The following is a 27,175-nucleotide window of genomic DNA, read 5'->3' as shown; positions in this document are numbered from 1 at the left end:
ATGTGAACTGGTGTTGATAACGCCTGGTATTGTGGCGTGCCTGGGCCTTTAACAAAGGCAAAAAGGAGAAAAAGGAAAAGGTGGGGTTACTATGAATTAAAGAATAAAAGATCAGATTATTTGAAGAGAAACTGAATATGCCGGTTTGTTACATAAGTATACATAAGTATAAGGATACATATGTATACATAAGTTGATATATATCAACATGTCATCTAGGTTTTAAGCTCCTCATGCATTAGGTATTTGTCCTAATGCTCTCCCTCCCCTTGCCCCCCATCCCCTGACAGGCCCTGGTGTGTGATGTTCGCCTCCCTGTGTCCATGTGTTCTCATTGTTCAACTCCCACTTATGAGTGAGAACATGTGGTGTTTGATTTTCTGTTCCTGTGTTAGTTTTTTGAGGATGACGGTTTCCAGCCTCATTTATGACCCTGTAAAGGACATGAACCCATTCTTTTTTATGACTGCGTAGTATTCCATGCTGTATATATGCCACATTTTCTTTATCCTGTCTATCATTGATGGGCATTCGGATTGGTTCCAAGTCTTTGCTATTGTGAATAGAAGCACTGGCCAATTTTTAACGTGCGCAGTCATTTTTTGATAATGGGCCTGAATATTTTAAGTTTATTTTAATGTCATAAAAATCACTATGTTCTGGTTTTTCAGCCATGAAGATTTGAAATATAAATCAAAATGGTTACTAGTGCCGTATTAGGTACTGTATCTAGGCTGATTTATCATTGAGTGTCTAGAGTGTTTTACTGAATGATCTGCTGCTTAATTGATAATCCATAGATTGTGGAGGATGGGTGTTAGACTTCTTTCTTAGAACTGCTTATACTAGAAATCACATTTAGGCTGCAGTTTTGCTGAGGCCCCTTTTTTCCAGGAACCTGTGCCAGACCTCCTGCTGAATGGTGGTGAAGCTTGGTGTTGTCCTATTGCTTCATGGAGTGATCCTCTGTCTTTTAGGGGTAACTTCCTCTGGGTTTGGTACAGCCCTTTTGGCACGAAAAGAATGTCTGAAATTTCTAATCAAGAGGCTTGCCAAGATTGTACGACTTACAGAATATCAGAAAAATGAATTGAAGATTTATGACAGAATGAAGGCCAAAGAATTCACTGGAATAGATAACCTTTGGGGAATTCATCCATTTTTTATACCAAGGGGTAAGAATGATTTTTAAAAAACCGATTTTCCTTTTCTATAGATCATAGATACTTGGCTTTTATTGTGACTTAGTTTTAATGTGTAATACTCATGATTATGTTTGCACTAACTGAGTTAGATTCTGACTTGGGAATAACCATAATTGTGGGAATGGTTCAAAATACATAACTGGCATGTAAAAATAGAGGGAAATAGAGACTTCAATCTATAAATAGATTTATACAGTGCTTATTTTTTTATTAGTTGGTTCCCACATTAGGAACTTTCCTGTAGTAGAGCTCTAAACTTTGCTAAGGTTGAGAATAAACTTTTAAGTGGCTTGCAAAGACCTATTTAGCCTATAATGTATCTTAGCTGTAGAACCTCATCATCTTTTACAGAAACAGGTTTTGTGAACCTTTGAAGGCTGGTAATGTGTCATTCCTGATCCAGTCCCTGGCATCTGACATTTAGCCTCATAGTCATAGGCACTCAGAAAATTTCTGATGGATAAGTGAATGATTAAATAGGAAATGCAGTAGTCTAGGAGATAGTGGGTTTGTGTTCTAATTCTTCCTCTCTATCTAGATTGCCTCTACCAAAGATTTAAATGAGGCAGTTAGATTAGCTACTTCTAAGGTGCTCCTATTTTTTCAGGATGTTGTTTCCATGGCAGGGTCTTCTGTTTCTTGTCCCACCGTCCTCTCTACATTAATAATTGATGAATGCCTGAAATATATGGAGTTGCAGTGGCAATTTACTAGGGTTTCAGTGGTGAACATAACCAGTCCAGTTTCCATTGCCCTTTCCCCTCTCTTCAGAGCTCCATCTCTCCTTAGCAGTATTTCCTCTTCATCCCTAATGGGCTGTATTATCTAACCATCAAATCCCTTCTCTAAGCCGCCATCATAGGATTCAGTGCTCCTGTGTAGGAGATATATGCTAGTGGCCTAGAACTGGGGTGGTAAGGGTAAGGTAATAAATGCTTTCCTAGCCTCACTCTCTTTAAACTGGTGTACAAAAACAACAACAACGACGAAAACAAAACAAAAATTTCTTCCAAGAGAAAGTGGCACAAATGTTAACTCTTGCAAGACCATTATTAGTCCTGCATATCAGTTAACTTATGAGTTAAGGACGTAGTCTGAATTGTTTTGGTGGCCAAAAACATTGGATGAAATTGATTATGTGGAACCATGTGGCCCATACACCTAGCTTACACTTGGGTTTTTTTTTTTTGTTTTTTTTTTTTGTATTTTTAGTAGAGACGGGGTTTCACTGCATTAGTCAGGATGGTCTCGATCTCCTGACCTCGTGATCCGCCCGTCTCGGCCTCCCAAAGTGCTGGGATTACAGGCTTGAGCCACCGCGCCCGGCCTACACTTGGTTTTTAGGAAAGTAACTATGAAGGTAAATTGTACAAGTACATATAGAGATTCAGGGTGTAGGTTGTGAAAGGAGAGGTGTGCGTTTGCAATTAGACTTATGTACCTATGTACATGTATGTGTATAGGAGATGGAGAGATCTGTGTAGTAGGCACAGTTGAAGAAAACATGCTATTGGCTGTTCCTTTAAAGCATTTTATGGATCTAAAAGTGGGGAAATATTGAAATAGGGATTGAACATTTTCACTGCAAATGGTACTTCACTAACTGATAGCCCATGTGGTAGAATTTTAAAATCTTGAGTTGATGTGTACATATGATTTGGTGGTGTCCTGCTTATAAGTGGCTTTGCTTTTCTCCACTTAAGGACCTGTCCTACACAGGAATAATACTGCAGACTATGCACTCAGTGCAGGGACCACTGCTATGAATGCACAGAGGCTCTTAAGAGCTACCAAACTGAAGAAACCCATTCTCCTGGAGGGTTCCCCTGGTGTTGGCAAGACAAGTTTGGTGGGAGCATTAGCGAAGGCTTCAGGAAATACCCTTGTTAGAATCAACTTGTCAGAGCAAACGGTAAGCTCGGTCATCCTACAGCTGATGGAGATAGCTATAGATAGTAATGTCTGTGTCAATTTATAGTTTCCTAATCAGAAATGGTTACATTATCAGTATCCTCAAATATTTCTTTTCTTTTTTTTGTTTTTTTGAGACAGAATCTCGTTCTGTTGCCCAGGCTGGAGTGCAGTGGCGCAGTTCTCCTGCCTCACTCTCCCTAATCGCTGGGATTACAGGTGTCCGCCACCACACCTGGCTAATTTTTGTATTTTTAGTAGAGACAGGGTTTCACCATGTTGGCCAGGCTGGTCCCAAACTCCTTATGTCAAATGATCCACCTGCCTTGGCCTCCCAAAGTGTTGGGATTACAGGCATAAGCCATGGCGCCCGGCCTGTATCCTCAGATATTTCATATCATAGTAAAAACCACAGCAACATGACCTTCCAAACTAAATCTTCTTTGGATTTGTTCATTGCTGACACCTATAATATTAATTCTCTCTGGATGCTTTATTCTAATTCTCTTTTGAGAGAGAATTATCCACTTTGGTATTTATTGTAATATAACCCCACTTAATTTTTTGCTTAAATTTTTTTAAAAAAGTAGTAGAAATAAAATGACTTTTAACAATCTAAGGAAAATATGGTACAGATGACAAATTGAGACTCCTTTGGAATGGAGTTTTGCTTTCTTTTTTTTTTTTTTTTTTTTTTTTTTTTTGAGACGGAGTCTTGCTCTGTCGCCCAGGCTGGGGTGCAATGGCCGGATCTCAGCTCACTGTAAGCTCCACCTCCTGGGTTTACGCCATTCTCCTGCCTCAGCCTCCCGAGTAGCTGGGACTACAGGCGCCCGCCACCTCGCCCGGCTAGTTTTTTCTATTTTTTAGTAGAGATGGGGTTTCACCGTGTTAGCCAGGATGGTCTCGATCTCCTGACCTCGTGATCCACCCGTCTCGGCCTCCCAAAGGGCTGGGATTACAGGCTTGAGCCACCGCGCCCGGCCGCTTTCTTTTCTTTTTAAGCCCGTCAATTAAATTCCAAGTACAGCCAATGTTGAGAACTGTTAATCTAGAGCACCAGGTCAAATTGATTAATATATGGAGCATGTTGGGAAAGTTCTTGGGGCATGTTTGGGCTCCTGGTAAAGAGGGCTGGGATTGGTTAGTTCTGTCTTGGGTGTAGAAAGGAAGAGTAGTGATGCCAGCCCAAAGTGTTTATCATTTCAGATTTAGGGGTTAGAATCTAGTTGATTTTTAAAGTAATATTGGCTTTTCTCCATTTCTTCCCCTTTCAAAGGACATCACAGACCTGTTTGGAGCAGATCTCCCTGTTGAAGGTGGCAAGGGAGGAGAGTTTGCCTGGCGTGATGGCCCCTTACTGGCAGCTTTGAAGGCAGGCCATTGGGTGGTGTTGGATGAGGTGAGGAGCCTGTTTGTCATGCTCAAGATGGTGATCATGTGTGTAAGGAGTAGTCATCCTTTCACAGCTCCATTTCACAATCCATTTCTCAGTGGAAGATCCTGCTGATGACTTTTCTCTAATGAAAAGATCCTCTGTAGTTTCCTTTAAGAATAAGGAAGGTCAGTTGGCAGAATACACAAAAAGGGGCTCCTGTACATAAAACCTACAAACTCTCCCACTGGTTAAAGTTATCCTTCAGAGGAAAACTGCATCGTCACTAGTTTAGTCTCTGACAGGCTTGCTGTTTTTGCATTTATTTTAGAGGCATTTTACAAGTAGTGTCAACCACTTCATGTTTTATTAGTGCACCAGAGAAACTAAGAAAAGACATACAAAATGACCTACCAAAATGAGGAAACGATCAGTTATATGTGCATATTGGGTAAATTATCAGAAGAAAGAGCAGAGCATGAGACATGATAAATACTGAATCTCTGACAGCTAGAGATATGGAGCTGGGTCAGTTTGGGGTATACAATATTCAGGAAAAGGCTAGAAGTATTTGTGGGAGCTGAAATGATTAGAGTGATGTACATGTCACAGGTGAGACTTTGGACACAGGTTGCAACAGGTCCCCCAGGCTCAGATTCCTGGGTCCAGTCATCAGAGAGGGTGCTGCAGGACTTCTGTCTGCTGAGCTGCTTTCTGCCTTTTATTCTTGGGATAACAAGGAAGGGGAATTTTTTTCCTTTTTTCAGATTTTTTTTTAAACAAGTTGTCTGACAGAATATATATTAGCCAGGAAAAGAGAAAGCCTAGTTTTAAAGCTGAAGGCTACTGACCATACTTAGTATTTAGTGGAATTGTGTATTTAGTGGAATTGCATTCAGGGACTGCAAGACATTCTAGATTTATAAACACACTTAACAGCGGCCTTCTGTTTGGGAATATACAGAGCTGTTTGTGCTTTGTGGTGCATATGCAAACATGACACTTGAAATTCTAATATAGTATGCTCTGATTTTTGTCCATTTGCATTTTATTAACTTGTATTTTCCCAATCTCGTTTTTCTGTGTTACCAACAAACCACACATGCTTTCCATCCCTGAGCTCTGAACTGCTCATCTGAAGACCTACATTCAGCTCTTTTCATCCTGGCCCAAGAGCCGCTTGTAATTGTTCTTGTTTACAAAATTGGTGGCAATCAGCTGTATTGACTCCTTTTATATCCTGACTTTGAAACCCGTTGGATATTTTGTTCAGTGTTTGAGATGGGAAAGTATTTAAAAAGTTAGCAAACCTTATCTGTTCTCTACAATTAGTGTTACACATCTTTTTCTTTTTCTTTTCTTTTCTTTTTTTTTTTAGGCAGAGTCTCGGTCTGCCGCTCAGGCTGGCGTGCGGTGGTGGGTTCTTGGCTCACTGTAACCTCCTCCCAGGTTCACGTGAATCGTGAATCTCCTGCCTCAGCCACTTGAGTAACTGGGATTACAGGCATGCGCCACAATGCCTAAGTTTTGTATTTTTAGTAGAGACAGGGTTTTGCCATGTTGGCCCAGCTGGTCTTGAACTCCTGGCCTTAAGTGATCCACCTGCCTTGGCCTTCTAAAGTGCTGGGATTACAAACGTGAGCCACCATGCCTGGCTAATTTCTGTTACACATCTTAAAAACTCAGATTGTGAAAATGAAATATCTGTGTATTTGCAAGGTTTTCTGCAAGTTATTACTTACAGAGTAGGTTAATATAGGTACGTATAATTGATACAGTTTAACTTTTGAGAAGATTTTTAACTTTAAAATTTAATTTGAGCATTTATTCAGTTTAAACATTATTGATATGTGTATGTGTGTGTGTGTGTGTGTGTGTGTGTGTGTGTGTGTGTATCTATGTAAGATACCAGCCAAAATCTCTTTAACGTACATGGGAAATAAAGAATAATAGAATTGGACCAGGTACAGTGGCTCATGCCTGTAATTCTAACATTGGGAAACAAAGGATGGAGAATTACTTGAGCCCAGGAGTTTGAGACCATCCTGGACAACATAGTGTGACCTTGGCTCTACCAAAAAAAAAGAATTAACTGGGTGTGGTGGTGCACACCTGTGGCCACAGCTATGCAGCGGGCAGAGGTGGAGGATCTCTTGAGCCCTGGAGGTGGAGGTTGCAGTGAGCTGTGATTGTGCCACTGCACTCCAACCTGGGTGACAGAGTGAAATCCTGTCTCAAAAACAAAATAATAGAATGAAGACAAACCAACTCATAACTCAGCCTAAAATATAGAAGGTTATCAATATTGTTTGAAATTCCCTTTCTGAAGATAACTCTAGCTTTTTTTGCTTCATATCATTTCCCTGCTTTTTGTTTCAGTTGTACAACATATTTGAGATAAATATATGTACTTTCTTCTTTAAATAGCTTAACCTGGCTTCTCAGTCTGTATTGGAAGGACTCAATGCTTGTTTTGACCACCGAGGAGAAATCTATGTACCTGAGTTAGGAATGAGCTTTCAAGTGCAGCATGAAAAGACGAAGATTTTTGGGTGTCAGAATCCCTTTAGACAAGGAGGTGGGAGAAAAGGCTTGCCCAGGTCTTTCCTTAACAGATTCACTCAGGTAAGATTTGTTGTTGCTATAGAGACCAAATATAGACTGTGAGGGGATAAGACTACTATTATGAAGCCTTTAAGGATGTTCACTGTGAGAATTAGAGAGGATCAGCTTAACGATCCTCTTTCTTGGCCTTATATGATCAATATTAATGTGACTGATTCCCATCATTGCTTCTGTCCTTCATCTTTTGCCCCGGAAGACTGGATGTGTTATCAGCTGGAAGAAAGTAAGGTCCCCAGCCTCTTCAGGATTCTGTTACTGCACTCTGGGATGAAGTCCAATCTTGGACCTTTTCAGTTGTGCCTCTGATCTATTGAAATATATAAGAAAAATTTTTACTGAAATAATGCATTTTAACTAAAGAAAAGTAAGAAGGAACAGAAAACTACCATGGAGAATAAAAATCCACTATTCCCCATTCAGTCATTATTAGCATTTTGGTATCTTATGCCTTTATTCTTACTTGCAGAGGGTTACCTGTGTATGTGTATGCTTACTTGTTTTAACATAAGTTTTTCAGAGTTTGGCCAATCCAGAGGTTTGGAAATGCCTCTAGATTTCTTTAGTGTCACTGTCCCTTATGATTAAGAATTGGCTGAGTGTCTTTTAGGAATGTTTTATTGGCTGGGCGTGGTGGCTTATGCCTGTAATCCCAGCACTTTGGGAGGCCAAGGCAGGTGGATCACCTGAGGTCAAGAGTTCGAGACCAGCCTGGTCAATATAGCAAAACCCCGTCTCCATTCAAAATACAAAAATTAGCGGGGTGTGGTGGCAGGTGCCTGTAATCCTAGCTACACGGGAGGCTGAGGCAGCAGAATCACTTGAACCTGGGAGATGGAGGTTGCAGTGAGCTGAGATCGTGCCGTTGTACTCCAGCCTTGGCAACAGAACGAGACTGCATCTCAAAAAAGGAAGAATGTTTTATTGAGAAAACTTTCAAACATATGGAAAAGTTTGATGACTTTTATAGTGAATACTCATATCTACCACCCAGATTTAAAAGCATTTTACATTATACACAGGAAATTTTTAATAACATCTATCTTTTTTTTTTTTTGAGATGGAGTCTTGCTCTGTCTCCCAGGCTGGAGTGCAGTGGTGTGATCTCTGCTCGCTGCAGTCTCCTCCTCCCAGGAACAAGCTATTCTCCTGCCTCAGCCTCCTGAGTAGCTGAGACCACAGGCGCATGCCACTGTGCCCAGCTAATTTTTGTATTTTTAGTGAAGACAAGATTTCATTGTTCTAGTTGGGATGGTCTCGATCTCTTGACCTCATGATCCGCCCGCCTTGGCCTCCCAAAGTGCTGGGACTACAAGTGTGAGCCACCACACTGGGCCTCTTTTTTTCTTTAATTCACTAGAATAGCAAACCTCTACTGTGCTGTATTTAGAAGATTTTGTGATTCTTTATTCTCAAAACACAAAAAAGAAATTTCTATAACTGAAAATTATCTTTCTCATGTATTGTTACTCGGTGTTAAAGATTTTACATAATAAGACATGGAGTTATTTCTAGTGTTAAAGAGAAACAGAGGTATTTCTTCATGTTATTTTTGGATTTCTAGGTCTTCGTTGATCCTCTTACAGTAATTGACATGGAGTTCATTGCCAGTACTTTGTTTCCAGCCATTGAGAAAAATATTGTTAAGAAAATGGTTGCTTTCAATAACCAAGTAAGTACCTACCTGTATTGGTTTCTTTTGTTTCTGACTGTATTTGAACAAGCATTTTTTCAACATAGGGTTCTACCAAATTATCAGGATCTCTAAAATTACTTTGAATTCTACAGGTTTCTAGTGGAAGGCACACTACATAGTGGAGGCGTCCAGTAATTCATTTCTGTATTGTGACTACCAGTGTTAATGCTTAGAGGATATGCCAGGCATTTGGAAGTCTTGAGAAAGAGGCATCTGAATCAAGCCTGTTAATTTTTGTTTCAGATTATGTATGCTTTTGTAGTACATTCCTAGTGCTTAATGCAGTGCCTAGTAGCAAGCAGGGCATGTTTCCCAATCAGGATGTTTTCTTTCTAGATTGATCATGAAGTGACTGTTGAGAAGAAGTGGGGGCAAAAAGGAGGACCCTGGGAATTCAACCTCCGGGATCTTTTCCGCTGGTGTCAGTTGATGCTGGTTGACCAGTCCCCTGGGTGTTATGATCCTGGTCAGCATGTGTTTTTGGTCTATGGTGAAAGAATGAGAACCGAAGAAGACAAAAAAAAGGTGAGTTTCACACTTGGTATTTGTATTTCTTTCCATCTGAAAGTTGATTTCCTGTGGGTGAGAAAGGACATACTCACACTAATAGCAAGCCTTTTTTTTTTTTTGAGACTGAGTTTCACTCTTGTTGCCCAGGCTGGAGTGCAATGGTGCAATCTTGGCTTGCTGCAACTTTGCCTCCCAGGTTCAAGTGATCCTCCTGCCTTAGCCTCCCAAGTAGCTGGGATTACAGGCATGAGCCACCAGGTCCAGCTAATTTTTTTATATTTAGTAGAAACGGGTTTCATCATGTTGGTCAGGCAGGTCTCTACTCCTGAACTCAGGTGATCCACCCGCCTCAGCCTCCCAAAGTGCTGGGATTACCGGCGTGAGCCGCCACGCCCAGCTAGCAAGCCTGTTAAAGCTGCTTCAAAATTTAAAAGTTAAAAGAACAGACTAAACGTTCTCCTACCTTGGAGTCTCACTATATAGAGTAGCTTGCTTTAGAGAACATAATTTGCTTATCTATCCAAATCCCCATGATCACAAACCTTAAAGCAATATTGCCCTCCAGTAATAAAGAACTAAGTCTTCATCATCTTTACAAGCACCAAGGTGAGAAGCAGGAGGAGGCAGACAGGCGATACTCAGTAGAAGAGGAAGGTTTTCTGTTTTGTTTTGTTTTTAAATAAATGTCAAATTACAAAGCATTTTATCTAGAAAGTGTAATCATGTGAAGGCAGAATATTCTGCGTTTAAGTGAAAATAAAAATACCTGTTTGTAAAACTAGAATTCCCACTGTAAGGAATTGTAATAATGTGTGCATTTTAGTTTATGGTATTTAAAATTCTGTCTCGCTGAATGCGCACAATAGCTGTAGGCAGGAGGTGCTGTCGTGGCATCTTACAGGTGAAGATCCAAGGCTGAAAGTTATGGAGTGTCACAGGTAGCAGAGCTAGCTTTCCAGTTTAGGCCCTCTCCAGTTTGTCTGCTGTTTCCTTCTAGTAAACTTCACTGTTTGAAAATAAAGGAATAGATACATAGATGCCTGCACTAGAAGCAGTAACCTCCTTGTTGAAATGTGAAGATGTGGCTGGCCCACAGCACACATGACTTTCACAGCCCTTTCATTCTGCTACCCATTCTGTTTGTTCTTATTTTTTTGAGGCAGGGTCTCACTTTGTTGTCTAGGCTGGAATGCAGTGGCACAATGCTGGCTCAATGGAGCCTAGACCTCCTAGGCTCAAGGGATCCTCCCACCGCAGCCCACTGATAAGCTGGGACTATAGGCACATGCCACCATGGCCTGGCTAATTTGTTTTTACTTTTAATAGAGATGTGGTCTTGCCGTGTTATCCAGGCTGGTCTCATACTCCTGGGCTCAAGCAATCTTGCTGCCTCAGTCTCCCAAAGTGCTGTGATTACAAGTGGAGTGAGCCACTGTTCCCGGCCACCCAGATCTTCTTTAGTGTGGTATTCAGAAACTAATTACACATAACTCATTTATCATATGTAGGTGACTTTCAATCATTCGATTAGGAGAAAGTCTTAGTAGTTTTTAATAGCTTTATTGATATATAATTCACATAATCAGCTAGTATTTTAATTTCTTCATCCACTTATTATAGTATATTATGACCAAAACATGTGCCAGTTGTTGAATGAATGATTCGTCAGGTGCTGGGTCACTGTGGTATGTGGAAGTTTTCCATCACTCTTCTGATTCACGGTTATTGTAATGGACCTTATAGGTGTTTTCTAGCGGGGGAGACAAGGTCAAGAAAAATAATATCATAGAAGGATAAAGTCTGTAAAAGCTAGAAGAGTCCAGTTGAATTGAATTTTGATTTTATAAAGCTAAACTGAAAAGCTAGATTGGGAATTTTTTTTGAGACAGAGTCTTGGTCTGTCACCCAGGCTAGAGTACAATGGCGTGATCTTGGCTCACTGTAACCTCGATTCAAGTGATTCTCCTACTTCAGCCTCCCCAGTAGCAATATTTGTAATTTTAATCCTCTTGTAGAACATCAGGGGTTGGAGGTTATATGCTTTAGTGTGGAACATGAGGTCATATATCACCTGGACTCATAGGTAGGTGACAGGAACACTTTCCTATGCTGCTTTTAGTCTCACAGTCCATTGTTTGACACTGATTATTATTTTATCTATATTATTTTTATTTTCTAACTTCATTGCAGTATTCAATTATATGAGTATTGATGCTTTTTAGAAATACTATTTTGTATGCTTTTTTTTTTCTGGCTCTAATTTTCCCTACTTTTATGGGCTAAATTAAGGTTTTTTATATACCTCTATCCCCCTCCACCATTACTCTTAGATTTTTTAGAGATCCAAAATCAAAGAGAGTTAACGGAACATTTTCTAATAGCATTACTGCTAACGAAAGGATAACAATGTAAATAATTGGTTAGAGTAATAAATTTGGTTTTCGTATCTACATAAATGTTTGGAGGTATAACATGTTTTTGGAGGCTGACTAGCTTAGATTTAAAATTGGTCACTAACCATGGGCAAATTCTATAACTCTTGTGAGTGCTGTTATCTATATAAAATGGACATGATAACTATTTTGCATGGGTATAAAGATCAGAACTAATCTACCAAAGTACTTAATACAGTATTTGGTACATAGGAGACGGTTATTGAGTGGTCGTTTTTCTTTATAATCTTTGTATTACCGTTCTATCTTCTTTTTAGGTAGTATCTCCAATGATGAAAGCAAACAGGTCTTTTTTGTCTCTAGATTTCGATATTACAGCGTCCATGGCTTCAGTTTAATTTATGGTGCATTCTCACTGGAATCTCAGATAGTTTGGAATATGACTGCTATGTTCTCAATCTCAAATTTACTTTCATTCCAAAGAATTAAATAAATGCATTCGATCCTTTTTATAAGAGAAAATTCAAAAGGATAAGGGAATTGTGGCCAGTGTTTTTAGAATGGTGACTCTTATCACTGTGCTTGTTTTCTAGCAAGTTTGCCTAAGAATTAGGTGGAGTGATTTGTGTTTTTATTGCATTGTATTCTTCCTTTAGGTCATTGCTGTATTCAAGGATGTGTTTGGTTCAAATTCCAACCCATACATGGGAACCAGACTATTTCGTATCACTCCCTATGATGTTCAGGTAAGGAGACTAGAATAATCCTTTATCCTTTGACTTTTTTTTAATGGTTTCTTCTGCTCCCACTACCAGGCACGCTTATGAAATCTCACTGGCATGTCTTTTCAGTTGGGCTACTCGGTCCTTTCCCGTGGGAGCTGTGTTCCTCACCCGTCCCGCCATCCCCTGTTGCTCCTGCACCAGTCCTTCCAGCCCCTGGAGTCAATCATGAAGTGTGTGCAAATGAGCTGGATGGTCATCCTGGTCGGACCAGCCTCTGTGGGCAAGACCAGCCTGGTCCAGCTTCTGGCACACCTTACTGGCCACACATTAAAGATCATGGCTATGAACAGTGCAATGGATACTACTGAGCTGCTGGGTGGATTTGAGCAGGTAACCAGTCTGCCTTCATATTTTTTGGCAAAGCGTAATAAACCCCGTGATCTGACTGAGGGTGTTCTGAGTTGGTGGTGACCAACTCTGACCATAGGGCATTCTCTGACCCTATGATGAGTTCGTGTCCTCTGGAAATTACAGGTTGATCTTATACGACCTTGGAGGCAGCTGCTAGAGAAGGTGGAGGCTACTGTAAGGGCACTGTTAAGGGATAGCCTCCTTATCAGTGCTGATGATGCAGAAGTAGTGCTGCGAGCCTGGAGTCATTTCCTTCTGACATACAAGCCTAAGTGTCTTGGAGAAGGTGGTAAAGCTATCACGATGGAGATTGTCAACAAACTGGAAGCAGTGTTATTGCTTATGCAGCGACTCAACAATAAAATCAACTCATACTCGAAGGCAGGTATGTATATTTGGATCTCTGTATCAGGCACTTATCATTGCTTATATTGTGTCCATTTACACGTAACAGATTTACAAACGTTTTGTATTAATTTAATACTTATTAACGATCAGAACTTGTGGGAAAGTTTGGCCCAGAAAGTAAAATGAAGCTGAGGTAAAGTATTCAGAATAGTTGATCATGAAAAATCAAATTGGAAAAAAAATTGGTTACCATGCTTTGTGGTTTATTTTGTGTGTAATCACCTATAATGATAAAACAGCATGTAAAACTTTTATTGTTATTGGCTATTTTTTTACTCATAATTTCTCAGGAAATAGAGCATTTTAAACTGAAGAATAGGAGTCTGAATTCATAGGATGTGTTTATTCATTTGTGTGGAGATGGAGGAAATACATCATTCTGTATGCCATTCAATTAACATGGAAACTTCTCTGATTTTGTGGTGCCACTTTCAGAGTGGTGGTGAGCATGCTCTTAGGGAGGATTCAACCTAAAGGCCCATAGGTTGTGTCTGTCACTATGCTTGTCTGTCTTTATTTCCAAAGCCTGCTTGTAACTGATTACAAAGTGTTGATTCCTTATGGCTGAAGAAATCAGACATCCCACTTCTAGGCCAGCAAACGTTTATCTGTGGCGGTGGGCCACTCATTTACTTCCTTCATTGTTGATCCGTCATTTCTCACTTTAAGCCTGCCATTTGAACTTGAAATCCTTTACTCATTCACTCTAATCATAAAAGATATCTGATGGAGTCATGTGTCATGTATTTTTAAATGGGTATTGTAAAACTCATTATTGAGTTAAGAATTTCTGTTGTAAACACTATACTGAATATATGTACTTTTAATCACTGTGACAACACTGCATTATAGGAAGGATTATCTACATCTAATAGATGAGGATGTGAGTGTTCATGTGAGTGTAGGCAAGTAGAAATTACTTGCCTACAGTTTTACAGTTAGCAAGTGGTTGGGCTATGGTATATTAAGTCTAAACCTTGTTACTCCCTCATTTTTCAAAGTAGAAATCCAATGTGTATTACCTTGTGATATGAAAAATAGTCATAAAACAGTTTCTAACCAAAAAGATCATTTGACAGTTTTTCCAGGGAAGGGCTATATAAACTATAAAGCATTTGTCTAGTAATTACCAGTTATTACTATAATCATATGATATGCTCATTATAAAGGAAGCGCAGTTTGCACTGTGTGAAGTTATAGCACTTTCATTTAGTATAAATGCACTGATAGGTGGGAAACATCCTCCTTTTGCCATTTGAGAAACCATAATACAGAAAAATCATTTGCCACCTCTATCACCCTATAGTCAACCCTGACTGGCTATTAATACAGAGAACCATTAAGAAGTATTTTCTGTCTTAAACTTAACTTTCTTATCTGTGTATAAACAGAAGCAAAACATTCTTCTATTTATTCTATTATGAAATCTTAAAAACCTCGGCTAGAAGTATCAAGCTTCCTTTTCATAAACTTAATTCTTGGTTTGAAGTTAAGTGCTGTGGATGGTGATTCTTCCCTGTGATATTTCAGAGTTTGCCAAACTTGTTGAAGAGTTCCGAAGCTTTGGTGTGAAGCTTACACAGTCAGCCAGTGGTCGTAGCCATGGCACATTTGAATGGGTTGACAGCATGTTGGTTCAGGCCCTAAAGTCTGGAGACTGGCTTCTGATGGACAATGTTAACTTCTGCAAGTAAGAACCTTACGCCTAATCATCAGTGGTCCAGCTTGAAATTTGGGATATGCTTGTCAAAGTAGAAACCCAGATAGAAGTGCTGGTATTTTGAAGCTACTATTTTTCTTAATTATGTAGGCACCCTCAGCCATAGTCTGTAGACTTCTCCCTATGGTGAACAGTTGTAGTTTGTCATCAGATAGCTGTAAGATTTCAGCTCTGTATGATAATTTTGAGCTGAACCAAAGGCTAACAAAATTGGATTACTTCTGGCAATGTCCTTTGAGTTAGGCCTTTTAATATCAGAAGTCTTTTGTTAGGGTTTCTTCAGTGCAGTGTTTTCTAATGCAGGGTCTGACATAGGGCAGGCATTTATTAAATGGCCATCAGTGACACAGCGATTCAACCACGTATCATTCTTGATCTTACAGTAAGGCAAAGGACAAGTGTGAAACTATTGTACATATACAGTTAACATAGAAGCTACTACAAGTTAGATGATGGCTATTTCTTCATGGAGCATTTATCTGAATGTTACAAATTGAAATCCAGCCACCTTAAATGGATTTGATAATGTGGAGGGAAGGGGGGCAGGAAAGGAAAAAGTGAAAAGGTTGTAGTGCAAGGAACTTATCATTATCTTTAATTTCATTTATTCAAAAATATCTTATGTTTTACTGTGTATAAGGCCCTGGGGTATGTGCCTAGGGAAGTGAGAAGGGAAATCAATGGGGAATCTACTTTGGAGAGATCACTATTGTATCTGGGTGAGTGATTGTGCCAAAAGGAAATGTGAGTCAAAAGCATTTGGAGCCCCGTGCATAGAAGGAAAGAAGAGTCAATGCAGCATGTTAACCTATCCACCATCTGAATTCTGTCTCTGCAGCCCATCAGTGTTGGATCGTTTGAATGCTTTGCTTGAACCTGGAGGTGTCCTCACTATTAGTGAGAGAGGAATGATAGATGGATCCACTCCCACGATAACACCAAATCCCAATTTCAGGTATTTATATCTCTTATATTTCTGCCTCAGAATCTAATAGCCTCAGTAGCAGAGGTAGATGTTCAGTAGGACTTGCTTCTGTATTTTATTTATAAACTGAATCATGGGGAAGTTCACCCATTTATTAATTCACTTAACAAATGCTTACTGAGGCTTTACTATTTGCCAGGCACTGCTGGGCTGTGGGAACATAGCATAAACAAGAGGAGCAAGGTCCTTGCCTTGCATTGGTGACAAAGGTGGGAAGCAGAGATACCAGTCACAATCCTTTTGCAGTAATTTAGGCAACACATCACAGTGGCTTAGATGAGGGTGGTCCGGTGAGTTGATTTGCTGACGGACATGTGGGTTGAGAAAAGAAGAATCAAGGATGACACCTATGTTTTTGGCTTGAGTAACTGGGTAAATGGGGTTGACATTCATTGAGAAAGGGTTGCCATTCATTGATAAAGGAGCAGGTTTAATTTGGGGAGGGTCTACAGGGAATCAGCTGTTTACTTTCAGACATAAATGAGAAGTGTCAGATAACTAGATGAAGATGTTGATGGGCATTCAATATATGAAGCCAGTTGTTTCAGGAGACTACACTTGCTTCCTGTTCTGCCGTCTGTAGGTTGAGTTAAAATAATGAATTAGTACAGCCTACTTTGGGGAATATCTGAAGGTTAAATTTTTAGAGTTCTCAATACTAAAGGTACACTGGATATATATCATACACAGTTCCTTAGGAAAGTAGTTTTAGAGAAAATCTTTTGCTATATTGATGCATACTGGAAATAAAAGATCCTTGATGTGAATTCTTTGACAATGAGCCACGTAGGATTTGCCCTCACTGACTTATGCTGAGCTACACCTTTGGTTGCACTGGGATTTAAAATAGTTTTTTTCTTTGAATTGCTATTTTTCTAGACTTTTCCTCTCGATGGATCCTGTTCATGGAGATATATCCCGAGCTATGAGGAATCGTGGACTCGAAATCTACATTTCAGGGGAAGGGGATGTGAGCACCCCAGACAACCTGGATTTGAAAGTTCTGCTGCACAGCCTTGGATTGGTGGGGAACAGTGTATGTGACATCCTCTTGGCTCTACACACACAGACCCGGAGCACTGTTGTAGGTGAGGTGCTTGACTTTTGGGCCTTTGCAGAGTTTTAGTCTTCAAGAAATTTATGTTATTCCATTGGACTGCTAGTCAAAGATTTCTTACATTTAATGTATATAGAAATTATCAGGAAAACTTGTTAAAAATGTGGATTTCTAGACACCCCAAGAGGTTGGGTTTAGCAGGGCAGGGCGAGGCACAGAAATCAGTATCTGAAAGACGCTTCCTATGTCATTCTGATGCGAGTAAGCAGAGGCTAACCCTTGAGTAATTCTGCTTTACGCACTGAGGTTTATGAAGTTTGCCCATCATTTCTCCAGGGTCATCAACAGCCTCTTGAAGTTGGAATAAAGAGGAAACTGAGTTATTTAAAGCAGACAGGTGTTACTTTTTCTAAATATTCAATTACACAAAAAGGAGCGAGATAATAAATGGAGTATTGCTTGTTGGTTAACTACTCTGTGTTAGGTACCATGCAGATTGTTTATTTAATCTTTACATTAGTTCTGCAAGGCATATGTTTTCATTTTCGACAAAAGACTCAGAGTTTGGGTAATTTATCAGTTAATAATAACAGCTGGAATTTGCAAATAGGTCTGTTGGATTTCAAATCCCATGGTCTTTTATGAGGTTACACTCAACTTGCCACCTTCATTGTGTGTCAGCATTAGATTAAGGATATATGTGACCAGGCTTTATCACATCTATAAATGAGTCCTCCATAATAAACTGCAGACAGCCAGAGAGAAACAGGGGAGATAGGAATACAAAGGTTCCTACAGGTCCATTGTGCCCTGGGGGGCTCTAGAGTCTACTTAGATTAGAAGGTTTTGTAAAGTAAGTATTTGGGTGGGGCTGAGTGGAAGGAGGTTTGATAGAAGGACAGAATTTATCCATTTTCATTGGAGATTTTAAAGACTATTGTTTATAGATGGCATTTTTTTTTAATAGGTTCTCCAACATCTTCTGTATCAACTCTAATCCGGACAGCCATACTAATTGTCCAGTACCTGCAGCGAGGGCTGAGCTTAGACAGAGCCTTTTCTGAAGCATGCTGGGAAGTATATGTCTGTTCCCAGCATTCACCAGCAAACCGGAAGGTACTATGAAGTATTGCAGAATGTTTCTAAGTTGTAATACCGTACATTATTCAGTACAAGGAAATTTTAAAGGTGGCAACCCAGTGACCTGAGAGAGTTGACCACCGCAGTTTGCTTTAATAGAGATCTGGTATCCAGGTACTTCTCTGGAAAATAGCTTGACTATAAATATTCCTTTTTTTTTTTTGAAACTTACATGTCATCAGGAAAAGTAGAATTTAACTTGTGTTTTTCATTGAAGAGTGTATTACAGGTTGTTGTGAGGTAGTCACATGGAATATTATTACTTAGCTGTTTTTTGGCGAATATCACTTTTATGTTGGTACCACTGTGTGGTGTTTTTGTCTCCTGCCAGCTTGTACAGGCTTTACTGGAGAAACATGTTTCTTCTCTGCGAGCACATGAAACCTGGGGAGACTCCATTCTTGGCATGGGACTGTGGCCAGATTCTGTGCCCTCAGCTCTCTTTGCTACTGAAGATTCTCACCTGTCCACAGTCCGAAGTGATGGACAGATCTTAGCATATTGTCTCAACAGGATGAGCATGAAAACCAGCAGCTGGACAAGGTCAGTGGAGCCTTCAGCTTGTGTCTCTGGTTTCTTGGCTGGTTTTTGTTTTTGCTGGAAATGGTCAGGACACAATATATTTAACTGGAGCATTCTGTGACCATTTATTATGCAGCTGTCATAGTTTTATTGTTCATTGTGATATCGCTCACTATTTATTATTTATTAGGTGTGTTTTACCTGTCTTCCTCTGTGGGAGACTCACCTTTTCTCTCTTACCTTTGATCCAATATTTGTGAAAGGGGTTTTCTCAGTTATTTGGAATGTGAAATAAAAGGTTATTCTAGTACTGAGTTTGTTCATTTAAATGAATTTCAGGAGTCAGCCTTTTACCTTGCAAGACTTAGAGAAAATTATGCAGTCCTCCAGCCCTGAGAACCTGAAATTCAATGCAGTCGAAGTGAATACTTACTGGATCGATGAACCAGATGTTTTGGCCATGGCTGTTAAATTGCTCATAGAAAGAGCAACCAACCAGGATTGGATGCTCAGAGTTAAATGGCTTTATCATTTAGCCAAGAATATACCGCAGGGGCTTGGTGAGTAGAACAGCTTAATTTGTCCAGTGATGTGATTTATATACATTGATGCTATTTAAGTGCCTCAGCAGCTGTGTTAATCTGTGACTACACTGTTAAAATTACAGTTGGGAGATCTCCTAGGAAGAAATTTGTGGCCTAGCATTACTGTTGAGGAGCAAGTCTGCCTATAGATGTGTCACAAGATAAACTTTTGTTTCCATGTTATCCTTAGCATTTCAGGACATATTCACCTTCCTAACAAATTCAAAAGGAAAGCATACTGTATTATTTTACTTTTTAGTTTTGAACATCTGCTTTTTGTGCTGTACTGCTGCTGCAGAACCATTCTATCTGGGAAAGGTATTAGTTTTGATAAATGCATTTCTTCTAAAAGTATATAAGATTCTAATCTTATTTTAGTTCCAGTGCTCCATGTTGTCCCACTTGGAGTTGTCCCTTGGTATCTGTGGGGGATTGATACAAGGACTCTCCCTCCCCCACCCACCCAGGGACACCAACATACGTGGACGCTAAGGCCCCCTATATGAAATGGGATAGTATTTTCATATACCCTACACACATCCCCCTGTATGCATTAAGTCATCTCTGGATTACTTATAATACCTAATACAATGTAAATGCTATGTAAATAGTTGTAGTATGTTGTTTCAAAATTTATATTATTTTTGTTGTATTTTTATTTTTTTAATTTTTGAATATTTTTGATCTGTAGTTGGTTGAATTCCACAGATGTGGAACCCTCAGATATGGAGAGCTACCTGTACTTTCTTTGTAGTTCTTTCATTTTAAGAGAGGACAAAGCAACAATAACAACATTGCTTGAATTGTAAAGTACGGAACATGGAATTTGTTGGTGGATATTAAGTAATTGAGTTTACATGAGCCTTTCTACTTCATGAGAATTTGTCGATAAACCAATGGATATTTATAATATTTTGTAACACATGTGGTCATCTGTCTAAATATGTGTAGAGAATTTTTATAAATATTTTTGTCTCTGTTGTCCTATATCATAGCCACTAGCCAGCCACAGAGAGCGACTAAAATGTAAATGTAGATTTAAAAAAATCCAAAATCCAGTCCTTTAGTTGCACTGGCCACATTTCAAGTCCTCATATATAACTAGTGGTTATTCTATGCAGCTGTAGAACATTTTCATCACTGCAGAATGTTCAGTTGGATAGCACTGACTTAGAGTCTAACACTGGTTTCTCCTTCCTCCACAGAGTCCATACAGATTCATTTGGAAGCCAGTGCTGCATCTCTCAGGAATTTTTACTCACATTCCCTCTCAGGTGCAGTCAGTAATGTTTTCAAAATATTACAACCAAATACAACAGGTATGCGCTTTTGATTTCTAGCTCTCAGCACTGTTTTGGAAACTTATCTTTTGAGTTTATGGGGAAAAGAGGTCTCAACATAACAGTAGTTTTTAGAAGACTCATGATATGCAGAAGCAAATTTTCCCTCTTTTTTTTTTTTTTTGAAACTACATTTCCCCCCCTCCCCCCGCCCAATGGGACAGGGTCTCACTAAGTTGCCCTGGTCTCCAATGATCGTCTTGCTTTGGCCTCCCAAAGTGCTGGGACTAGAGGCTTGAGCCACCATGCCTGGCCTGAAACTATCTATTTATCTTCCAGCTTCTGAAGGAGGCTGATGATACGCCATGGAGTGAAAAGAATCTAGGAGTTGGAACACTGGGCCATGGTACCAACTCTGCCACAAACTGGCTTGGTAGATTTTTGGCTCATCATTTACTGTTTCTGCCTGTGTTTAGAAACTAGGGGAATTAAGCTCCTATTTCTCTGAGGTCCCTTCCACCCTTAACTTTGTGTTGTCTACCAGTATTGTTAGTAGGAAGAGTTTCAAACCATGAGATATTTGACTTAAAGGAAAGTTAAACAGGGTCGTTTAATTTAAGAAAATGTAAAACTTTAATGATAGATGCGGTGGCTTGTACCTGTGGTCCAGCTACTTGGGAAGTTGAGATAGGAGGATTGCTTAAGTCCAGGAGTTTGAGGCTGCAGTGAGCTGTGATAGTGCCACTGACTGCATTCTAGCCTGGGCAACAGAGCCAGACTGTGTCTCTGAGAAAGCTTTGATGACAAAGTTATAAAACCATAGTGATGACAGAAATAGACATCTAAGATATCTGATCAAAGGAAGTATTCAAGATTTATTTTTTTAAAATAAGGAGTGAGAGAATAAACATTTCCTAGAACAGTGTAATATTAACTTGATTGACACAAGCATTAATTAGGAAAATGGGCATTTTCACAACACCAGATTTAAAATTTTCTACCTCCATCTTCATTTGATGATGATCAAAATATACCACTGGCCATTTGGTTTAGAAAAAAATATACATGATGCTTTTGTGTTAAATAATTCCTTTATGTGCACTAAAGATCATGGAGTGAATGGGAAGAAATCAAACAATAGAGAAAAATATTTTGCTAGTCAAGTTGTGGCTGAACTAAGTCATGGCTTTCCACTATGAGAGGATTGTAACTTTTACAAACACAGTTCTACAGTAGCAGCTTTCATTTTCAGCAGGCATCACTTGTCTGTTGGAACACATTAACTCTAACTGTCCTTTTCTGTTTTGTAACCTTTTTATCTTACTGAGTGTTGGAATATGGGTGCCCTCCTTAATGTACCTGCTGTTCACAGTATGTTCTGGGTAGTCTGGGTAGTCTACTATATGGTGGATGCTTTTAAAACTTAAAGTGCTCCACTGAACCGTCCTGACAGCCACCTTCAACTTAATATTACCCTTTTTGTGTCTTGCCTCCCTTCCTTGGGTTTTCACAACTTCTGGAGAGTGTCAGTCTCCTCCTGCTGCTTCACAGAAGTTGTGTCAGATGTGAGCCAGAGGATTGTGGGGCAGCAGCAGCCACAGCAGCAGGCACACTCTGATTATAGAGAAATTGTTTTTAAGTTTAAAAAAATTGCCTTGTTTTCTTAATGAAAACAGATAGGTGTATTCATTCATTTTCTGCCATGTACGTAATTTTTTTTTTAAGCTAATGGTGACCACTGTGTAATTTAGCCCGTGGATTAGTGTGATATCAGGAAGTGAATTCATTGGTTGGAATGTTGTGTTCTAGTAGGGATTACCTTTATATCCTGCATTGGGATGAACTTTCAGTACATACAGATACTTTGCATTTGGAAAAGAAAGAGTGTAAAAGCTATTAAACCCTGCTGTTCTAGTATTATGGAATGAAACTCATGGTGTTTACTGGTTCAACCTCTTCCCCATCAGGATTCAATGTGCTCAAAGTAAAGCAATAAAAATATTCAACTGAAACTTCCCAGGCAAGGAATTTACCTCCAATATTTCTGATTTTTGTTTTGTTCTGTTTTTAAACTAGATGAATTTGTGATCCCTCTGGACCCCCGATGGAATATGCAGGCTCTGGACATGATTAGAAATTTGATGGACTTTGACCCACAAACGGACCAGCCTGACCAGCTCTTTGCCCTTTTAGAATCAGCTGCAAACAAGTAAGTGAAACCTGCTGCTCTGGGCACTGTTTGCCTCACTGGCTTCTCAGACTATACCTTTCCTAAGAATCTGTCAAATAGCTTATGTGTGTTGAATTTTGTGAACCTGAGAAGTTGTGGGGTGTTGGACATGATTGCCTTTATCGTATGATAATCATATTTCTACTGTTTTCTGTTTTTGTTTTGCTTTTGAGATAGGGTCTAGCTCTGTCACTGAGGCTGGAGTGCAGTGGCATAATCTTGGATCACTGCAACTTCTGCCTCCTGGGCTTAAGCCATCCTCCCACCTCAGCCTCCCAAGTAGCTGGGACTACAGGTACACATCACCACCACACCTGGCTAATTTTTGTACTTTTTTGTAGAGACAAGGTTTTGCCATGTTGCCCAGACTGGTCTTCTGAGCTCAAGTGATCCACCTGCCTCATTCTCCCAAAGTGCCGGGATTATAGGTGTGAGCCACTGTGCCCAGCCTGGTTTTTGTTTAATTCCTAGCAGCTCCTCCCATTTTCACCTACTTGTTTTTACTTGTCTCTTCCTCAGCCATCTCTCTGTCCACATCATTTCCTGTCCTCAAATGTTGGAGACATAATAACACCTCCATACTTATGTACACACTCACATATGAATTTACGTAATTTTCAAAGTGAATCCACAAGTATAGTGTGTACCTCAGAGGTTGCCTTGCAAGCTACCAGCCCCTACTCCGCTACTCCCCCAACTCCTCCATTTCTACCATGGCCACTTTGAAGAGTTCACAGTGCAGTTTGTCAGATTGTGGCAGACCAAGGCCTGGCAGTCTGCCTAGACCCAACTTTCTCCATCCATCGATTTTCTTTCCTTTCACCTTAGTAGTTGCCACTTTCATCTCCCATCTCTTTAGTCCAAGATTTGCAGATGCAGGAGAGGAATGGCAGGATGAAGGACCCTGATGTTCCAGATGTGCCAGCAAATAGAGGATATGATTGAAAATGTTATTAACCGATAACTATTTGTTATGTTTTTTGAATCTCATTCTAGGACAATCATATATCTTGATCGGGAAAAACGGGTTTTTACTGAAGCAAATTTGGTTTCTGTTGGTAGCAAAAAGCTAAGAGATAGTGTTTTGAGAATGTCCTTTGAATTCCATCAAGGTAAGAACCTTTTGTGTTCTCTAATTAAGTATCTTATTGCATAATGTTGCTGAAGTTGAGGCATATTCAGCAGCTGCTGTTGTTTACTGGTTCCTTTTAATCTGCTGACCTGATTTTAAACATGTCCCCTTACTCAATAGTAATGGCTAACATTTACTCAGCACTTACTTTGTGCCAGGTGCTTAGCTAAATGCTTTTTATGTGTCCTTGATCTCATTTACTTCTTATAGCCACCTGTGATATACGTCCCCATGTTATTAGTGAGGACAGGGAGACATGGAGATGCTCAAGGTCACATCTTTAGCAAGTAACAGAGCCACTTGAAAACTAGGTCTGTCGGCTGAAAAAGTGCATATTCATAAGCATTTATTATAGAAGGGAGCATTTCTCCCATCTTTATTTTTTGTTAATTGAAAAGATAGTTGTGCTTGTTGGAAAAAATTCAAACTATTAAAGTATAAAAATTGAAAAAGTTGATCTTTACATCAGCTAGTGTTAGTAATAGTTTCATTTATATTTTCTCATATCTATTGGTGTTAACTATCCATCTAAACATAAGTACTTAGTTTTCATTTTATACTTAAATACTTGTATAAAATATACATTTTTTTCTTTATAATATGCATTTTTCAGTGAGACATTATTTACATCTGTAGGTATACATGCCTCATTTGCCAAGTTTAATAATACAGATTGAACATCCCTAATATGAAAATTTTGAAATCTGAAATGCTCCAAAATTGGGAACTTTTTGAGCACTGACATGATGCCACAAATGGAAAATTTTATACCTGACCTCATATGATGAGCCATGGTCAAAATACAGTCCAAACTTTGTTTCATGCATAAAATTATTAAAAATATTGTAAAATAGAAAGTTTGGACTATGTATATCCCCAAGATACCTCATTATGTATATGCAAAGATTCCAAAATCAAAAAAAAAAAAAAAATTCAAAACCTGAAAGACTTCTGATTCTTAGCATTTCAAATAAGAGACACACAACCTGTAGTAGGCAAAGAATTTGCTTTTGCTCTTTCAAAATTGACCTTTGTACTGGGAATAACATTTAAGTTGTAGATTACAATTTATTTGGAAAATGTCTAGAGATTATTTTAAATCTGATGAAATGTTCTCATTTATGTTGACTCTCAGATCCAGAGAGCTATCACACTCTGCCCCATGAAATTGTGGTCAATCTTGCTGCTTTTTTTGAACTTTGTGATGCACTAGTCCTGCTCTGGGTACAGTCTTCCCAGGGAATGGTGTCTGATGCCATTGTATATGAGGTAAGGAACTGCACCTTGTTTTATTTTAAACAACAAAATTTATGTTTCTTGGTATAAAGATTCTTAGGGCTAAGACTAAGTTCAGTGTTGATATATGCCCAATGTTATTTAATAAATTCTTAACAGTTTTAAATATACCTATACACATATTTAAAATCTATCAGGGTATAATTTACATATTATAAACAGCATGTATTTAAAATGTGTAAGTTTTGACATGTATACACCTGTGAAACCATTATCACAGTCAAGATGATGAACATATCCATTACCCCAAAAAGTTTCCTCATTCCCTTTTTGTATTTTCTTCTTTCCTGCTCCCACCCACAACCAGGTAGCTGTTGATCTGCTCTCTGTTACTGTGGATCAGTTTTATTTTCTATAGGTGGAATTATGCAGTATATATACATTTTTGTTTATCTTCTTTCACACAGCATTGTGATTTGGAGATGCATCCATGTGGTTTCATGTATCAGTCGTTCATTCCTCTTTATTGCTGAGTAGTATTCCATTGCATGGATCTACTACAGTTTTTTATTTGTTCACCTGTGTTAGATTGTAACAGTTATTTTTTAATCCACTTAAGTCCTCTTAGACATTATTGTTACATGTGGGTTACATGGAGTTTTTAATCCAGATTATTTTAGTAAGTCTAGTAAAGTAGAGCAGCCAGTCTTAAACTTTTTGATCTCTGCCTCTGTACTCTTAAAGGTTCTCAGAAACCTCAAAGATGTTACATCTGTCAGTTTTTACATATTAAGAACTAAATCTAAAAAATATTTAAAAACCCATAAATTTGCTTCAAAATACAGTAGCAAAGAATTTCATGTTAATATGAATAACTTATTTTCAATAAAAAATAGCAGTTTCTAAAATAAAAATTGAGAAACGTGGAACTGTTTTACATTCCTGCAAGTCTCTGTATGTCTGGCTTGTGAGAAGATGGATTCTTATAGTATGTTGTTTGGGATAAAGTTTATGAAGAAAAACTGGCCTCCTATAGTTAGGAGGTTGGAAAGGGGAGGAGTATTTTAGTAACCATTTCATATAATTTCTTTTTCTTTTTTTTTTGAGACAGAGTCTCGCTCTGTCGCCCAGGCTGGAGTGCAGTGGCCGGATCTCAGCTCACTGCAAGCTCCGCCTCCCGGGTTCCCGCCATTCTCCTGCCTCAGCCTCCCGAGTAGCTGGGGACTGCAGGCGCCCGCCACCTCGCCCGCCTAGTTTTTTGTATTTTTTAGTAGAGACGGGGTTTCACGGGGTTAGCCAGGATGGTCTCGATCTCCTGACCTCGTGATCCGCCCGTCTCGGCCTCCCAAAGTGCTGGGATTACGGGCTTGAGCCACCGCGCCCGGCCCATTTCATATAATTTCAAATATTTTTATTTGATGGCTCACCAAAAACGACAAATAGTTTTGTAAGGGTTATTAGCAATGGAGAATCTGAGCAAATAATCAGTGAACTTCTCGTGTTAAAATTCACTGTCCACGGCCAGGTGTGGTGGCTCACACCTGTAACCCCAGCACTTTGGGAGGCTGAGGCAGGCAAATCACGAGGTAAGGAGATTGAGACCATCCTGGCTAACATGGTGAAACCCCGTCTCTACCAAAAATACAAAAAATTAGCCAGGCATGGTGGCGGGCACCTGTAGTCCCAGCTACTCGGGAGGCAGGAGAATTGCTTGAACCCAGGAGGCAGAGGTTGCAGTGACTCGAGATCGTGCATTGCACTCCAGCCTGGGGGACAGAGCAATACTCTGTCTAAAAAAAAAAAAGAAAAATCATTGGCCTAGTTTGCACCTTGGATGGACTTGGACCCTGCATTAGTTTATAGCGTGTGCATTGGTAACTTGGAAAATTTGTTCACTGAGTTGGCACATTTCATTCTTCAATATAAATAAATAAAAAGTCATGCTTGTGAAAAATCACAAATCTCATCAGAAAAATCGTTACCAGGAAGTCGTCAAACTCTGTTTTCCAGATTTTTTTTTTTTTTTTTTTTTT

The 27,175-nt window shown here is 39.3% G+C and overlaps 1 protein-coding gene across 2 annotated transcripts in view; it reads left to right on the top strand.

Moving 5' to 3' along the window:
* The window catches only part of MDN1 (midasin AAA ATPase 1), a 184,501-nt gene that overhangs the window by 94,814 nt on the left and 62,512 nt on the right, over positions 1–27,175 (top strand). For both annotated transcript variants that reach the window (XM_031667313.1, XM_031667312.1), the window contains exons 35-53: positions 978–1,175; positions 2,909–3,117; positions 4,396–4,518; positions 6,919–7,116; positions 8,678–8,785; positions 9,146–9,334; positions 12,369–12,458; positions 12,564–12,827; positions 12,972–13,233; positions 14,787–14,946; positions 15,815–15,931; positions 16,841–17,049; positions 17,986–18,134; positions 18,490–18,701; positions 19,020–19,240; positions 20,470–20,583; positions 22,621–22,753; positions 23,771–23,886; positions 25,042–25,175. In XM_031667313.1, the coding sequence (XP_031523173.1) occupies positions 978–1,175; positions 2,909–3,117; positions 4,396–4,518; positions 6,919–7,116; positions 8,678–8,785; positions 9,146–9,334; positions 12,369–12,458; positions 12,564–12,827; positions 12,972–13,233; positions 14,787–14,946; positions 15,815–15,931; positions 16,841–17,049; positions 17,986–18,134; positions 18,490–18,701; positions 19,020–19,240; positions 20,470–20,583; positions 22,621–22,753; positions 23,771–23,886; positions 25,042–25,175 (3,206 nt within the window). The remainder of the gene's footprint in view (positions 1–977; positions 1,176–2,908; positions 3,118–4,395; positions 4,519–6,918; positions 7,117–8,677; positions 8,786–9,145; positions 9,335–12,368; positions 12,459–12,563; positions 12,828–12,971; positions 13,234–14,786; positions 14,947–15,814; positions 15,932–16,840; positions 17,050–17,985; positions 18,135–18,489; positions 18,702–19,019; positions 19,241–20,469; positions 20,584–22,620; positions 22,754–23,770; positions 23,887–25,041; positions 25,176–27,175) is intronic.

This window comes from Papio anubis, chromosome 6, assembly GCF_008728515.1.
Source record: "Papio anubis isolate 15944 chromosome 6, Panubis1.0, whole genome shotgun sequence".
NCBI classification, from domain to species: domain Eukaryota; kingdom Metazoa; phylum Chordata; class Mammalia; order Primates; family Cercopithecidae; genus Papio; species Papio anubis.
The sequence above is the reverse complement of the archived record's forward strand: the minus strand, read 5'-3'. Positions and strand labels throughout refer to the sequence as shown.